This window comes from Phyllostomus discolor, chromosome 3 (assembly GCF_004126475.2).
Source record: "Phyllostomus discolor isolate MPI-MPIP mPhyDis1 chromosome 3, mPhyDis1.pri.v3, whole genome shotgun sequence".
Lineage (NCBI taxonomy): Eukaryota > Metazoa > Chordata > Mammalia > Chiroptera > Phyllostomidae > Phyllostomus > Phyllostomus discolor.
In genome coordinates, this window is record NC_040905.2 from 102,443,502 (window position 1) to 102,460,670 (window position 17,169).

Sequence of the window (17,169 nt, forward strand, 5' to 3'; positions counted from 1 at the left end):
CTACAGATGGAACCCATCAGTGAAATAAATCAGTCGTTGGACACATCGTCTAAGCAAAGGCAGAGTAAAATGGATGTGGAAAATAAGACTAACTTTGTCATTCTTTATTTCCCTTTGAAAAGTGTGTGATTTTCTGTATACTTCTTTTCTAGAGTCAAACATTGCCAATTATAACAAATATATTTCATTGTCCCAAGGCCAACCTATAGTCTGAAAAGCAGATTCTATTCCTTTTGTTGTTAACCTGTTTACTCTCCGTGAAAGGCAGGCACAGTGCCTGTGAGGGCTGTATGAAGTCACGGAGGCAGCTGGCCTAAGTGTGAAATGAGGTTGTTTCGGTATTTTTCCAAACCTTTTTGGTGGTGACAGATCATATGTGGGGTGCCCTAGAGACACTGAAAAGGTGCATTGACATTTGATGTAGATTCAGAATGTTCTGCGTCTGGAGATGGATTGTAGGGGTGAGGAGTAGGGAAGAGATGAAAGGCAGGGCTAGGAAGAGGACTCTTGTTCATAGAGTAACACCATGGTGCCTTCATGAGAGCACGGACGGGTTCCAGACTCGTGGTGTGACAAGCAGTGGCTAAAGGAACGCACAGGCAGAGTTGTCCCATTTATGTGGAATTTACACGTAATTTCTGTGACTCCTTCCTTACTAGGTTGGGAGAGGTTGCTTTTTGGTGACTGATAGCCTCCTTCCCAGGGGTAATGACTCATCTTGCAGGTGAGATAGCTCAGCCCTGCCTCACTGATAAGGGCCTGTCATTCTCATTTTCTCTCAAAGTCCCCTCCTTTCCTCAGGGGTTTTAGTTGTTTAATGAATAAGCTGAGTCAGGAGGTATAAGTAAATTCTTTGATCAAATGAAAACCACATCAAAACATCCACAATGAGACATTTAATGAAAGTGTTAATACTGCAGCACAGCATCTCCTATTTCTGGTTGGCTTATAAACAGACTTTAAGCTTCTCAACTACTGAAATGTTTCAGTCTGAAAATGTGCTGCCCTGTCAGGCTTTTTGCAAGCTTGGTTATGAGAAGTGGAGAAAAGATGATTCAGTTATGTTTCATTACAACAGCATTAATATTGTGGCAGATGAAATGCTTCATAAACAGCTCCATAAGCTGTCAAGATTAAGTAGTCAAAAAGTATAGTCTTGGTGTATGTGGTGTATGTTTATATCTGGTGTGCATTAGTATCCGGCATCCAAAGCATTGTTACAAGAACTAGTCCAGATTAAAGGACCCTACTTAATTCTGACTATAGACCCAGCTACTATCTCCAGCCAGCAGTTCAGTTACATGTGAGCTCTGGTTGGTGAATAGATTGTGTCCTAAAAGTTCTTTTGTTGATTAACCTTTTAGAACACAAAGCACATTGTGGCCTAGAAATGCCATTTTGAAAGGTGGGTGTCAGTGAGCTGTGGTGTGTTTCAGACTTTGGGTCAGGGCCCATTAGTGGGTCAGGAAATCAGTGCTGGTTGACACCAGTATAAAAAAAGAAAGAGGAAAGAAACAGAATAGAAAACATCAGAGTGGGTTGGGTATAGTAAAGGTAGGTATTGTTTGGTGATACTGTTGCAATTTAAAACCTATTGTACACTCTTTGCTGCCATTTGAGTGTGAAAGACACTCATGTGGGGTGGGGAGTAAGTTGTGTCAGTGATGGGTTAAATTTGTCCCTTTACCACCATCAAACACTGTAACTAACATTAGGCAAGTGACTTAACCTGTCTGGGGCTGTATCTGTTCAAATTCATGCTCAAAACAGGGCTGTTTTGTGTAGGTAAGATTAGAGATGAAAGAAAATATGTTGAGATTAACATATTAGGATATTAGAGAATATAAACCATGATTATTATTTATTTGTACTCCTTTGTGATATGCACATAACCCTTAAAGATACTGTTATAAAATAGTCTAAAACTTGTACTTCCCTAGAGAAGAACTTATTCAGTGTTCTTGACGTCTAGGATCTGCCATTTTGTACAGTTGAGGAGATCTTTGATTTTTACTTTAAATTATTCCTGTGTAGTTGAGACATCAATCTTAATTTTCTCCCATGAAGTGTGAAGAATGTTGTAAATTGCTTAGGTCTTTCAGCTGTCTGTCAAGTTCCTCAAAACTGTTAAGTATGGAATTGCTTTCCAACTCCTATTTTAAGTTGTGTGTTTCATCTTTAAAAAAGAAGAAGAAGAAGAAGAAGGTTCTCTCTTTCTCTCTCAACTCTCAATTCTAAACTTTTTTGGAACTCCATCTGCTCCTGTGTGAGTCCATTATAAAGTTCCTTCTTACTTTCTGCACATCACTACCCCATCTTTTAAGGAGCTATTTCAGCACTTGTGAAAACTTTTTGTTTGACTTGAATTTAGAGCAGCTGCTCTGTTGACAGCATTGAGGGGTAGGTTAAAATAGTTATCAAAACCATAGTCAGGGAGATCAGGACTCAAATCCAGCTCTGCCAATTAGTTATTTTGTTCCTTGACAGGTCACTCAACCTCTTAGCCTATTTTCGGATCTGTAAAAGTAGAGCTACTGCCCACCTTGAGGGGTTGATCTGAGAAGAAAAAGAACAAGGACAGATTAGTAACTGCAAAGAAGGCCACTAACTCTGGCAGGGTCATTGCAGTAACTAGCCCATGGGCTTTTCTCTCTTCTCTAATCTTTAGTCCTGGAGCTCAGGAAGACCTACCCCTCTACCCAGGAAACAGCCAACTTCCAGGCACAGCTTCCTACCCACAGATTCTCAAAGCTCTGCACCCACTCCTCCCTTCTCTCACAAGTAGATGCTACACGTTTACTCCCTAGGGCCTTGCACTAGCTATCCCTCATCTCTGGGCTTACCCAGTGACTTTTTTTCCAATGGCACAAAAACCTGGATTCCTTCCATTTTTTCAGAAGAACTCCTGAGATCCCAATTCATCTTGGCTTCTGATCATTTCTCTCCTTGCACATATTCCAGTGATCAGCATGCATCCCCCTTGCCATGGTTTCGTCTTACTCTCAGTCTGCTGTGGTGTCCCTACACAGCCCTGAGCTTACCCTTACTAAGCTCCCCAGTGTCCTCTGTACTATAGCTCCACTAGACCCTCTCCTCTTACTAGGTCACTAAATCCATTGACATTCTTCCTTCTTGAGCTCCCTGGCACCATCCTCTCTGGGCTAGTCCCTCTCCTTTTCAGCCTGCAGCTTCTCAGGCCCCTGTGCCAACTCTTCCCCATGTACATGATGAATAAATGTCCGTGTTCCTGTTTCCATTAGGAATTCTTTTCCTGTTCTGTGCCTTCTCCATTCCAGTTCCTATCCTTGCCCCCCACCCCCACCCACAGTGATCTTGTAGGAACGAACATCAGATCACATCCTCCTGCTGACTAAAAACCCTGTGGGGGCTTCTGCCGCACTTGGCATGGCCAAGGACCCTCTGTGCTGTGTCTGTTGCTCTAGCTTCACCGTGAGCTCCTCTCTGCTCCCTCTTTAGGGCTCCACCATTAAGGTCTTTTTGTGGTTCCTCAGTCAAGACTGTGCTTCCTCACTCAGAGGTCAATCACATCATGTTCCTTCTGCCTACATCATGAATCCCAACTCTCAATAATTTTAACACTGTCTGTTCTCCCAACCTGAAAGTCTCAGCAAAGACACGAATGTCATTTCTTTGGGGAAATGGTCCCTGTGTCCTAGCCTTGATCAGCTCCCCACTAGAAACCCCAGAGGCCCTTCTCCTTTTCTGATCCTCAGCACACATGTGGAGCTCTGTATGCTGTCTTTCTCTGCTTGCTGAACACAAGGACTGTGTCTCTGATTCACCCTCACAGCTCCAGTTGCCTAGTCTTAGAAGATGGTTTGTTTGTTCATGAATGAATGGATTAATAAGTGAACAAATGAGAATTTAATATATCAGTCTCTGTATTCATAAACAAATGGATGGATAGATGAACAAGTGAGAACTAACTACATTTGTTAAGCAGTTTAGCATAGTTCTTGATATATAGTAAGTATTCAATAAATGGCAGCTTCATTTGTTTTTAATTGGCTTTCAGCTAGTAACCATGGAAAAAAAAAATCACCACCAGTCTGGTTAATGGAAGCAGTGTTCCTTAGTGACGGCATTCATTAAATGCTAAGGCAGTTTTGGTAGGCTTTGAGAATGTAGAACCTAAATACCAGTCTCTTCCCCTCACATTCAGCCTTTTAATAGCTTGTATTTATTGTCTCTTCTTCTCTCCAGCCTTCTTCATGTTAAAAATTGTTGTTTCTCACCTTATTCTTGCCTACTTGGTGTTCCCTTGCCCGTCTGTTCCTTTCCTTTCCTCTACCTCTGGATGTGAACTTCTTCAAGGTAGGGAATTTCTCTTCCCTTCTGCCACACCCCAAATACCCAGCATAGTACCTAGGACTAGCATTTGTTGAATAAATGAATAGTGGTGACTATTTAAAAAGGAGGCTGTTGTGTTGCCAGTAGACTTAGTGGAAATTAATTGATTAATTTTGATCTCAGTACAGTTTTCAAAAATTATAGCTCCATTTCTGATTTTATACTTGCTGAGTATGGTTGATACATTGGTTTCTATATTTTCCATTTTCTTTCCACAGTTTTGCGTAGGAGAGATTTTGCTAGATTGCATCTATACTCCATATTCTAAAATGATAGTCGTATTCCATGAGCTGTTGCATACCCAAGTATGTCAGGCCTCCTCACTTCTAGCACACCAGGGTGTGATGAGTTACAGCTCACTGAATCTGTGTTCCTGTAGAACATCTTTATTGGCTTGCACATAGTTCTTTTTGTCAGAAATACGTTTTGTAATTTAACAGCAGTAGCCTCATTAATTAGGCACCTACTATGTGCCAGGCCTTATGCTAGAATCTTTGCGTACATACTTGTTTCTCTTCCTAATAGTCTTATCAGATAGGTGGACATGATCATTTTATGGATAAAGAAACAGAAGCCCAGGGAGGCAGATGACTTGCCTCAGGCAGGTTAAGATTTGGGCAGGATTTGAACCCAGGCCTTTGTAGCTGCCGGACCTGTGGTTTTCCCACCTGACTTTGTTACCTCTCTTTTTTATATTATAGGCTTCAAGTAAATGTCACTACATCTACATATCAGCCCTTGTCTAGTTTATAAAGAGTGTTTTCTTTGCCACTTCTTTGGCCTTAGTTAGAGAACTGTGAGGTGAAATGAGGTGTGGGACAGTGACTCTCCCCTTCTCTGCCACTTCTTGCTGGGTGCCAGCTGAGTTTTCTCACAGCCTTGTCAGTAACACCCACCTTCACTGTGGTAAGAAACCGGCGAAGTGGGGTATGTGGAAGGTGTCTGTAAACACTTAGCTGCTCTTGCCATCATGCTCTGCACTTTACATCTTTGAAAGAGCGTGGGTGCTTGAGACTGTTTCCTTTCCCCTTATTTCTTTTTTGGGGTGCCCCCTCGGAGTCGGGCACTATGGTGGAGACCTTGGGAAAGCAGAGACGAATGGATCAAGTCTCCTCTGCCTCTTACTTCATTGTTTCCATCTATCCCCCTTACAGGGCTTGAATCTTGTTGCCTTAGTTTTCACTTGTTCAGGCTCAGTACTTTTAAAGAAATTACAGTTTGTTGGAGAAGTACCCACTGTATGAAGGAATAACAAGGATGAGGAATCACATGCTGTGGTCCTCACCTTGTGCCTGAGACAAGTCCATTGGTCTCATTACTGTGAAGCTCAGGTGTGGCGATGTGTAGGGACTATTACTGCGTACGGGAGCTGACTCTTTAGCATCAGAGACATCTCCTCTTGTTCCAAGTTCAGGGCTCTTCATCCACTAGATCCAGGCTTCACCATGGGATATTTAACTGAAAATTTTGTGCATATGTATCCTGGTTCTGACTTTTTTCTCTTGAGTAGGAATAGGCTGCCAATAGATACAAAGGCTGTGTTTCTTCCCTCCTTTCCTTTCATCATCTTGGATTAAGTTCCCACCAATGTACCGTGGTAGAGCCCAGGCACTACAAAGGTGAATAAAGTACAGTCCCCTTCCTCAAAGGGCATCTGGCCCTGTTGGGTAAATGTAGGGAAAGAGTAAGAGCTGAGGTGAGAGAGCCCCACAGGGCTAGATGGTTACTCAGGGCGCTACACGGTGCACCTGCAGGTTGGGACTTTATCTTGAAGACTCTGAAGGCTTCTACAGAAGAGAGTGGATGTTGTCAGCAGGGAAAGGATGGACTTGCAGAGGGTCTCTTATTCTGGCTGGCCTGCCCATTTTTGCATGTTGGCACTCTGGAAATAGCTATATTTCATCATGCTCATTAGACCACTCATTCCTGTCTGCACCTCAGTGTCTGCTGAGACCCTTCGATGGGTTGAGGGGAAATACATCCTGGGTCAGGTTTTTGAACATAGGAAAAATGTTCAGAATGAGCATTAAGTTTGCATGGTTTGGTTTGGTTTTGTCTTAGCTCCTTTCTTTAAAGATTTTAAAGTTTGCTCCTCCATTTCCTATTTGATAAAAGTAGAAAAGTGGTCATTTTGTTGAAAACCAAAATATAATCACAATTATATGGAACATGACAAAACATTGGTATCCATTATGTTCACAGTTAAATAAATAAGTAAGCACGGAACATTTGGTATCATGCCAGGATGCGGTGGAAACCTAGAATGGCAGTATGGTAGTGCAGGGCGGGGCTGGAGGCTGTCAGGGAATGAGGGAGGCCAGCTTAATGGGGGTCTAAAGCAGGCACCTTTGAGTGTGAAAACCCATGTTAACATATGGGGAGTAGGTTTTGGGTCTGCAAAGCTGCTCTGGCACATGTCACTGCTGGTGGTGGATTAATACACCACGTATCACATAGAGAGTCCTTTTATTACTGTTGTGTGGAGAGATGAACAGGCTTTGATCATCTTGCACACAGGTGTGTATGCCAGTGTGAACTTTAAGTGGCACCCTATGCGCTCCTTCCAGTGGTGTCCTGAGAAGAATGTAGGCTTTGGTTTGCATCCCAGCCCAAACACTTGTAATCTTTGGGACCTTGGGCTAGTCACTTCTTCTGAGCCTCAGTTTCCTTATCTATTAATATAAAATCAGGATAATGCTTACAGGATTTTCTGTGTCTTGCAGTGTATTTGATATATATTTCTCTTTCTTGTAAACATTGGATTAATAAGATTATAGGTAATTCCCTTAGAAATTGAGAACATGATGTTAGCTGAGGATAGCCATTGTAAAAAATGCAGGACTAATAATGGCATGCCCTGCAATTTCCTAAATGCTCCCTCATGCCCCTCCCAGCAGTTGTTACAATAAACTGATCTTATCAGTCTGATAAACAGGCTGTACTGATGTCCTGGGAAAGGTTTGAGAAGTCTGGCATATCAGCAGCAGTGCTCATCTGTACTACCTAGGCCATTCAGAGGCATCTCCTTCTCACAGAAGACATACAAACCAAAGTTAACTGTAACCTGGTCTTACATAGACCTTCTTACTTGGAAAATATGAATTGGAAATGGCCCTTAGTAGCTGGACAGGAAGACAACAGAAAACCTAAACAATTGGTTTGGTTAAAATGTAATGAACATTTATGAAACCACCACTCAACCAAAGAACTAAAATATTGCTGATAAATTACATCTACCTGTTGTTCCTCCCCTATTCCACCCTCCTCATTCCCCACCAGGGGCAGCTACTTTCCTGAAAGTTGTGTGTGGATCGTTTTCTTGGTTTTTGGTTTTTTAATTCTTTCTCTCTCCCCAACAGCATCCATTCTTTTCTCCCTCCCCCCACATCTTCCTCTACAAATATTACCTTATTGCCTGAGGTTGAGCAGCTCTTTATATAATTATTGTTGTTACATGCTTTTTTCCCTGTGAAATGACTAAACATACTTTTCCTGTCTTTTGTCCATTTTTCTGTTGGGTATTTTCTGACCTATTTGTACATGTTTTCGTGTATTCTGGTGCGCATTCTCCATCAGTTGCATGTGTTGCACATAACTTCTCCCAGTTTGAGGATTGTCTTCAGTCTCTAGCGTGTCTTCTGATGACAAAAGCTTTTTTGTTAATGTAGACAAATTTATTGATCTTTTTTATGCTTAACACTTTTTGTATCTTTATAAATTCCTGTTTCAAGTTCAGAAAGATATTTACTTATATTTTCTTTTCAAGTTTTCAAAGTTTATTTTTGACATTTAAGCTCTTCACCCATCTGGAGTTTATTTTTTGGCAGGGTATAAGAATTCAATTTCATTTTTTCCTATGGATAAACAATTTTTCCAACTTTTCCTTTTCCACACTTTCTGTTAGGATGTCTCTGTCGAAAATCAAACTTTGACAGATGGGTAAGTCTATTTCTAGGTTCCTCTGTACCATTGGTCAGAGCTTAATAAGCTTAAGCTACCCAGGCAAGTCCTTCCACCACCTTTCTTCGTAAGAAATGTCTGGGCTATTGTTGGCTCATTTGTTTTTTCACTTAAATCTTGGAGCTGACCTTTCTAATTCCACAGAAAAACAGGTATAATTTATATACAGTAAAATTACACTCTTTGTCAAACATTTCTGTGTTTCAACAAATGTAATCGCCACCACATTCAATGTATAGGGCAGTTACGTCACCCCCCAAATTGCTTCATCTCGTTTATATTTGACCTCTCCCTCTGTCCCTGGCTACCACTGCTCTGGTTTTTGTTCGGATGTGTTTTTAATTTCATTTAACTTTTTGCAATGTCTTACTAAAATTTTGGATTTTTTTTTTTTTTACTGCAACTGCATTAAATCTATGGATCAATTTAGGAAGGAATCTGTACCCTTATGTTAAGTCTTCTTGCCCTTAAATGTAGTGTATCTATCAACTTAGTTGGAGAAACTTAGCTTGACAATAATGGAAAGTGCTTATTAATTTTTAGGGAAAAAAACTAAACATTTAAGCAGTTTTTAAAAACTCTTAGTAAAGGAATCATTTCATGAAATAATTGTCCATCTGAATAAAAACATAAATACACACAAATATATGACAGACATGTGGCAGACATTAAAAAAGAGAAAAACCCATCTTGTTTCCAAACCAGCTTTATTGCGCTCCTGCAAGACCTTAGGCACGCTGCTTAGCTTCTCTGCTGCTCCATCCCTTTATCTGTTTGATGACTAGAACATCCTCTTCCTTATACAGTTGTTGTGAAGATTAAATGCTATAATGTGTGCAGAGTGTCAAGAGACAGCGGACCCAGCACAGTGCAGCCATGAGTGGATGAGACTATTATGTGGGAGGAACTGCTCTCATTCACCTACAAGGAAAAAGAACTCTCAGTGTGTTCAGTTCCCTAGTGGCTGAACCAAGTGTCATAACCAAAAGATGGCCTTGAATCATTTTTCTGACAATTTTGGAAAAGGTTAGTGTTGCCAAGCAGCCGACTACATGCTGCTTCTGACAGGCGAGCTGGAATCACTGGAGGACACAGCTGACAGCCAGTTCATTTTGCTGATTCATCCATTAGAGGGGTGGCTTTGAGCCAGAGCTTGGCTTCTAGATTAAAAGCGGAGAGCTGCAAAGCTGCTGGGACTTGAAGGAATGCTGGTAAATTATTGCCATGTGAAGGCCAGCAGTGAGAAGTGGATTGTTATTTGTTTCCCCTTTTAAGGGATCCTAATTCCAAATGTGCTCAAATAAATTCCCCCTCCTTGGTTAGGGAGTTGTTTGTAACATTTGTCCATGGGACTGAGAGTGAAATTATTGGAAACAATTGGACACTTAAATAGATCATCTTGGCTCCTTTGTGGTCCAGTTATCACCTTTGTTTTCATGGGGAATATTGACTCAGGCCTACTCTTTTATTTGGTAGTCCAAATTAAATTTGGGAGAGGGTTATTGCAGATGTCATGCCTTTTAAGCACGCTTGCAGAATGAACCTGCCAGGTAAATGAAATTTAAAGAGGAAAATCCAGGAAGTGCTCATTTACCAAGAGTCAGTACAGAATAATGATGGTAGAATCTATGGGTTCTCATTTTGTATCATGTTGGTAGGTTATCCTGTTTTTGTAGGCAGTCTCAAACATACAGGGAAATCAACTCTATATAAAGCTTGCATGTGATAGGGTGAGCTTAAGAGGGTAGAAGCTGTGCCTTGTTTTACCAAATACTAGTGCCTTCCCTGGACAGACACTGAGTGAGCAGTTAGTGGATGGAAGGATAGATGGATAATGTTTGTTACTATGGAAATTGTTAGGTGGTTAGATAAATGAAGGGAAAAGTAAAAAATGTGGCCCACTGAAAGCTGGAAATATAACTGTCACAGGAATAAGGTTTTCAAGAAAAAGATCCTGCTTCTGTGGTTCTCTGATGTGAGTGACTTCGGTCAACAGCACATCTCCAGAACCTGATGCCTCTGTTTATCTGCTGGTGAGTGAGTCAGAGCTCACACACCAGTAACTCACTGTGGTATGGGAGACTATATAATACGAAAGTTCCTTAATACGCTCATGCTTTTTTTCTTCTATTTTTGTTTCTCTTTAACTCAAGTGAATGTTTGAAATGTATGGCAAACTTCTTAGTAAAATTTGTGTTTTTTTAGAATTGGGTTTTTTTCTTTTCTTTTTCTGTAGTTGTTTTATTTTGCTCTTTAAGTGGCTAAACATTTAGCACACCACATTCTGTAATCCACTGTTGTGCTGAGAAGTTTTAAGCAAATCTGGTCCACTTGGAGTGAAGATTAAGTATCAGGTGTTGACTATATGGAGCCTCTGCCTCTCACACCGTTGTTTTTCCCTCTCGTGTAAGGTGCCTAATATAACTGGAGTCCCTTGTCCAGTTCAGATGTTCTCAAAGACTGCAGGCTTATCACCACTTGCTGCATTCTGCCTGCACTCATTCACATAATATTTATTGAGAACTACTCTGTACCAAGAACTTCGCTAGGAGTGGGTCTATAGATTCTGTGTCAAGTGTCATGGTGCTTTTGAAGCTGGCCAGGTACCAAGTCAGCATGACTGGGCTCTTATTGTCTCACCGCCAGTGTGGGCAATAACTGTTGGCAGTGATAATAGGGCTAGGAGAGTATATGCTCAAATTGCATAAGCCAGAATCAGGAAATGGGTGCCCATCCACCAGAAGGCCTTCCATGGGTCCTCACTCCCACGCTCCCAGGATTTTCCATCTCACAGCCAGCCTTCGAGGAGGAGGCAACAAGGGATTGCAAAAAAACTGACCTGGCCTAAGTCAAGCATTAACACCAAGGAGGGGATAAGTTCCATCCAGCTTTCGAGTACTCCTGCCAGCCAGAGACACATTACAGAGAATTAGCGGTCTTTAAAAGTGGAAGGAGAAGAGGCATGTCTTAGGTATTGTGGGGATCTCTTGAATTTGCAGAGTCTGAAGTAAGGCACAGAGCAGCGAGAAGGCCCCTGGCCTTAGGGTCACAGTAGCCTGGTTTTGCATCTGAAAACTGCCACTTCCTCATGGTGAGGTCTACGGTAAATCACCTGACTTCAGTACCGTGCTTTCTCATCAGCAAAAACAATTCTTCCCTTGCAAGTGTATTGTGAAGATTAGACATCATGTATGCAAAACACTGGACACAAATAGACCTTCAGCATTTGACAGTGAAGATTGCTTTTATTGCCATTTTTACTCTCAACAAAATAAATGAGCATTTACAGTTTTCCCTTAATGGTTTCGATTCATTGTTGTTTTCATTTTCTTACTCTGAAAATGAACAATTTTCAAGTAGTAATGGTCCCTGCAAATATTTTAAAAATTATTTTACTAATGGGGTGGGCTGGGATGGGAGTAAAAGACAGAAAACTGTACTGGAACAACAATTAAAATAAAAAAAATATTTTACTTAACAGCATGACGATTCTTTACAGTTTTCAGAGCGCTTTCACACTATGAGGAGACTGAGGAGCAATGACTCTTTCTTTTCTCCAGATGAGGAACTCAGACTTGGAGAGTCTGTGGAATGTTGCCAAGGCCACCTGGCTTCTAAGGGGCAGAGCCAGTGTGTGAGCTCAAACCTGAATGCTGAGTTCCTTTGACTACCCCTGGGGTCAGGTTAGACCCTTTCATAAGGATTTTTTCTTTTCCTTGTAGCTGTCAATACCAGCAAATATGCAGAAAGCTATCGGATTCAGACGTATGCTGAATATGTGGGAAAAAAACATGAGGAGAAGCAGATCAAGAGAAAGTGGCCAGAAGATAGTTGGAAGGAGGTTGAGAGAAAGCGGTTAAACAATCAGTGCATATCCTGTGCTCTGCAGAATCACTATTACCGCACCAATAGGTAAGAATGCTTGGCTATTGATTTAAAAGGGCAGAGTTGTTCTAGCAATATCTGTTCTTGTTGCTTCCTACAGGATTGGAAGTAATAAATTTGACTTTTGAGAAAGGCTTTTTAAAAACTTTTACCATAATATCAGAAGTTACTACTACCTTAATTCCTGCTCTGCTTTATCAACCACAGCTGGTTCACTTAACACTCACAAAGCCCTCTGAGGCAGACAGGATACATCTTATTCCCATTTTACAGGCGAGGAAACAGAGGCTTCATGACTTCCCATCAGTTTCTGTGAGAGAGCCAGGTTCAGGGTTGAATTCTGGTCCCTTTCTCTTCTCAGCATGCCATGTTGCCTCTGCCTGAGCTTCTGAATTCCTTTCAGGTCTTGCATAGGGATCTGCACCACATACCTACTATAGAAAGAGAACTTGACGCATACCTCCCTTAATGATTATAATCCTACTTTTGGAATTTTAAAAAAATTTTTTAAAAATTTTTTTTATTTTTAGAGAGGGAAAAGGAGCGAGAAGAGAGGGAGAAAAACATCAGTGTGTGGTTGTCTGTCACATGCCCCCTACTGAGGACCTAGCCTGCAACACAGGCATGTGCCCTGACTAGGAATTGAACTAGCGACCCCTTGATTCACAGGCTGGCACTCAGTCCCCTGTTCCACACTAGCCAGAGTCAGAATTTAAATACTGGTAACACTTTGGCATATTTGTGAAACTACAAAACATAGGTATAGAGAACAAGGGTGGGAGAAGTTCATTGTAGAAATGAACTTCTAGAAGTTCACAAAGGTGTGAATTAGCAGAAGAAAAAATTAGCTGGAATCCCACTATCCAGAAGCAATCACAATTAGTATTTTGTATTGCTCTTCATACTTTTAAAATGGTTTTATAGGGATTTTAAAAATCGAGGCATAATTAACATACAATAAAGTATACAGATTTAAAATGTTTAGTGCAAAGAGTTGTACAGTTATATATATCCATGTAACCACCACCCTAGGAAAGATACAGAATGTTTTTATCACCCCCAAAAGTTTCCTTGTACCCCACTCTTAAGCAGTCTGCTGCCCCAAGCAACTACTGCTAATTTCTGTCACTATAGATCAGCGATTTTCAACCTTTTCATCTCATGGCACACATAAACTAATTACTAAAATTCTGCAGCACACCAATAAATATATTTTTTGCCAATCTGACAAAAAATAGGTAAAGTTTGATTCATTCACACTGGATGGCTATTGTTGTGTTGGCTGTTGTCATTTTTTTATTTGATAATCAAAGGGAAAAGAGGTCAGTGCCCCTGACTAAAATAGTCAGGTATTACATGTTTTAAAAATACTTGTGGTACATCAGTTGAAAATCGCTGCTATAGATTAATTTTTATTCTTGGAATTTGTAAAAAATGGAATCATGTGGCGTATTGTGTTTGGCTTCATTTGCTTAAAATGTTTTTGAAATTTATCCCTGATGTGTGCATCAGCAGTTCACTATTTTTTATTGTTTAATAGCATTTCACTATAGGAATATACATTTACCTGTTCTGTTGGTGGACATTTAGGTTAGTTCCAGTTTGGGAGTATTATAATAAGGCTGCTTTGATCATTTCATTAAAAAAAATCTATGGGCATATGTTTTCACTTCTCTTCTCTTAAGTAAATACCTGTGACTAGGGTTGTTGGTTCTTAGGTTTAGGTGTATGTTAAACTTTATAAGAACAACCAAACAGTTCTCCAAACTGGATGTACCATTTTATACTCCACCAGTATTGTGTGAAGGTTGCAGTTGCTCCATATCCTTGCCTATGTTCAGTGCTCTTAGTGTTTTTTATTCTAGCCTATCTAGAAGGTGTAAGATGGTATTGCCTTACAGCTTTCACTTACATTTCTTTCATGACTAATGATGTTAAGTTACCTGCTTGTGTGCCTATTGGTCATTCAGTCATCTTCTTTTGAAGTGGATATTTAAGTCTCTTTCCCATTTTCTAATTGGGTTGTTCATCTTTTTACTGTTTTTGCTGAAAAGTTCTTTTACGTATTATGGGTACACATCTTTTGTCAGATATGTGTTGGAAATATATTTTTTTGAGTTTGTGTTGTCAGTACATTTTATTAGCAGTGCCTTTTGATGGGCAAATATTTATAATTTGATGATATCCTGTTATAAAATTTTTTTCTTTATGATTAGTGGGTTTTATTCCTGATGAAATATCTTTGCATACTCCAAGGTTGCAATGATTTTCTTATCTGTATTATTCTAGAAGGATTATAGTTTCAGCTTTTATATTTAACTCATGCTCTATATCAAATTAATTTTGTATATGGAATGATATTGGAGGTAGTGTTAATTTTCTATATATGGATGCCCAGTTGTTCCAGCAGCATTTGTTCAAAAGATTTTTCTTTTCTTATTGGATTAACTTGGCACTTTTGCTTAAAATAAATTGACTGTGTATCTAGGTCTGTTTCTGAACTCCTTTATTTCATTCATTTTTATGTCTGTTATGCCAGTACAATGCTTTCTTATTTCTCTGACTTTATAGTAAGACTTAAAATTAGGTACCATAAACCCTCCAACATTATTTTTCTTTTTCAGATTGTTCTGGCTCTTCTAGATCCTGTGTATTCCAAATGAATTTTAGGATCATCTTGTCTGTTTCTCTACTAGGCCTGTTTTGTAGGTTTTGCTGTAGAGGTCTTAAATGTCTTATATTAATATTCTTTCTAAATATTTTATATTATTGATGCTATTGTAAAGGGAAGTTTCTTAAAATAGGTCCCTCATTTTCAAATTGTTCACTGCTTCTATATAGAATATAATTAATTGTTGTATATTGATATTATACCCTCCAACCTTTTAAAATTTTCTTATTCTGTCAGTTGTTGGTGGTGTTTTTTTTTTTTAAATATTGCACAGAGCTTTAATGTACTCAATCATCTTGGTGTGCTAGTAACAAAAGTTTTATTTTTCCAGTACTTATGTCTCATTTATTTTTCTCGCCGTATTGCGCTGACTAGCACCTCTGGTCTGTTGTTAAATAGAAATGGGAAGAGGGGATATCCCTGCTTTGTTTCCAGTATAAGAGAGGAGGTTCAGTGTTTCCCCACAAAGTAATGATTTTAGGGTTGTCTATTCAAGTCCTTTTTTAGGCTGAGGAAATTCTCTTCTATTTCTAGTTTGGTAAGAGTTTGTATCATGAATGGATGTTGAATATTTTCAGGGGTTCTTTTTGTATCTTTTAAAATTACCATATGTTTTTTGTCCTTTATTTTGTCAGTATTTTGAATTACATTGGTTGGTTTTAAATGCCCAATCAAATTTGCATTCCTGGTAGAAATCTATTTGGTCATGATGTGTTACCTTTCTTATATGTTTCCAGATTTGATTTGCTAATATTTTATTAAGTATTTTTATGTCTTTATTTATGAGCAATATTAGATTGTAATTTTATGTTTCTGTCAAGTTTTTGTATGAGGATTATGCTGACTTCATAAAAACTAGTTAGGAAATTTTTGCTTTTTTCTGAAACAATGTATATAGGATTTTTTCTTAAATTTTTGGTAGAGCTTACCAGTGAAGGCATCTGGACATAGTTTCTCTGTAGAATGGTTGTTCATTATGAACTCAGTTTCTTTCATAGGTATGGGCTGTTTAGATGCTCTGTTTCTTCTTGAATCACCTTTAGGAATTTGTCTTTTTCAAGGAATATTTCACTTAATTTAAGTTGTCAGATTCATTAGCATAAAATTATTAGCTCAAAATATTCCCTTATTATAATTTCAGTATCTGTAGAATCTAAAATTATGTCCCTTTAAAAACTCCTGATACTTGTAATTTGTGTTTCATTTATTTTTTCCTATCTAGGTGATTATCAATTCTTTCTAAGAACAAATTTTATTGGTTTCTCTCCTGTTGTTTTTTGTGTCTTCTTTTTTCATTTATTTATAATCTTATTATTTATTTTGTTTATTTTGGATTTGTTATTCTTTGTCTCACTTTTTAATGTGGGAACTTGGCTCATTGATTTCATTATATTTCTTCTTTTCTAATAAAAAGCATTTAAAGCTTTTTAATATTATATACCATATAGCCCTGGCAGGTGTGGCTCAAGTGGCTTGAGCACTGGCCAGCTAACCAAATTGTTGCTGGTTCAATTCCAGGTCAGGGCACATGCCTGGGTTGCAGGCCAGGTCCCCAGTTTGGATAGAGAGGCAGCCAGTCAATGTATTTCACACATCAGCCAGTTGATGTAGCTCTCACACATCAGTGTCTCTTTCCCTCTCCTTCCCTTCCCCTCTCTCTAAAAATAAGTAAATAAAATCGTCGAGTGTACCCACTAGGGATGTTTTTTAAATGGCCAGTTGTTTTCAGTGTTTACCTTTGGAAAAGTTCAAGAAAATTTTTTTTAAAAACCTACACTAAATAATAAAGTCAACACACCAAATAAGAAAAGATTATTGTCACTTTCAATGGGTACAGTCTTTTAATTCCCACCTACCATGTGTAGACTAGAATTTCTTAGAAGGTCTGTCTCCCCATGACTTCAAAAAATGGTTAGAATTCACTAGTCTGTGGCAGAAAAAACTTGTATTTAGCCCTTTTTGTCTTCTGTGTGTTGGTCCTTGATTTATACATTAATTGCTTAACTGTTTCGGGTACTGAGAGTGTTTGCCTCACATTCAGAGCCCCCCCAACGCATTTCTACAGCCTGAGCAACCAGCCCCTCATCCTGGTGGGGCAGCTCCGAAGTACACTCTGAAGCTTTCTGTTTGCCATCTCTTGTTTCTTCTCTGTCTTGCTCTTGGCTCCATTGTAAAAATCTCCGTTCAGCTTTAACTGCTTCTTTGTTTCTGGTTCTCAGCTGCCTTTTTCTGGGGAAATTTTCTGTTGTTTCACTCTTGTTTGCTTCATAGCTTAGGAACAG

The 17,169-nt window shown here is 39.3% G+C and overlaps 1 protein-coding gene across 3 annotated transcripts in view; it reads left to right on the forward strand.

The window, feature by feature from the left end:
- PARN (poly(A)-specific ribonuclease) overlaps positions 1 to 17,169 on the forward strand; it is a 175,481-nt gene that overhangs the window by 118,642 nt on the left and 39,670 nt on the right. For all 3 annotated transcript variants that reach the window (XM_028512738.1, XM_036020915.1, XM_036020916.1), the window contains exon 22: positions 12,054 to 12,243. In XM_028512738.1, the coding sequence (XP_028368539.1) occupies positions 12,054 to 12,243 (190 nt within the window). The remainder of the gene's footprint in view (positions 1 to 12,053; positions 12,244 to 17,169) is intronic.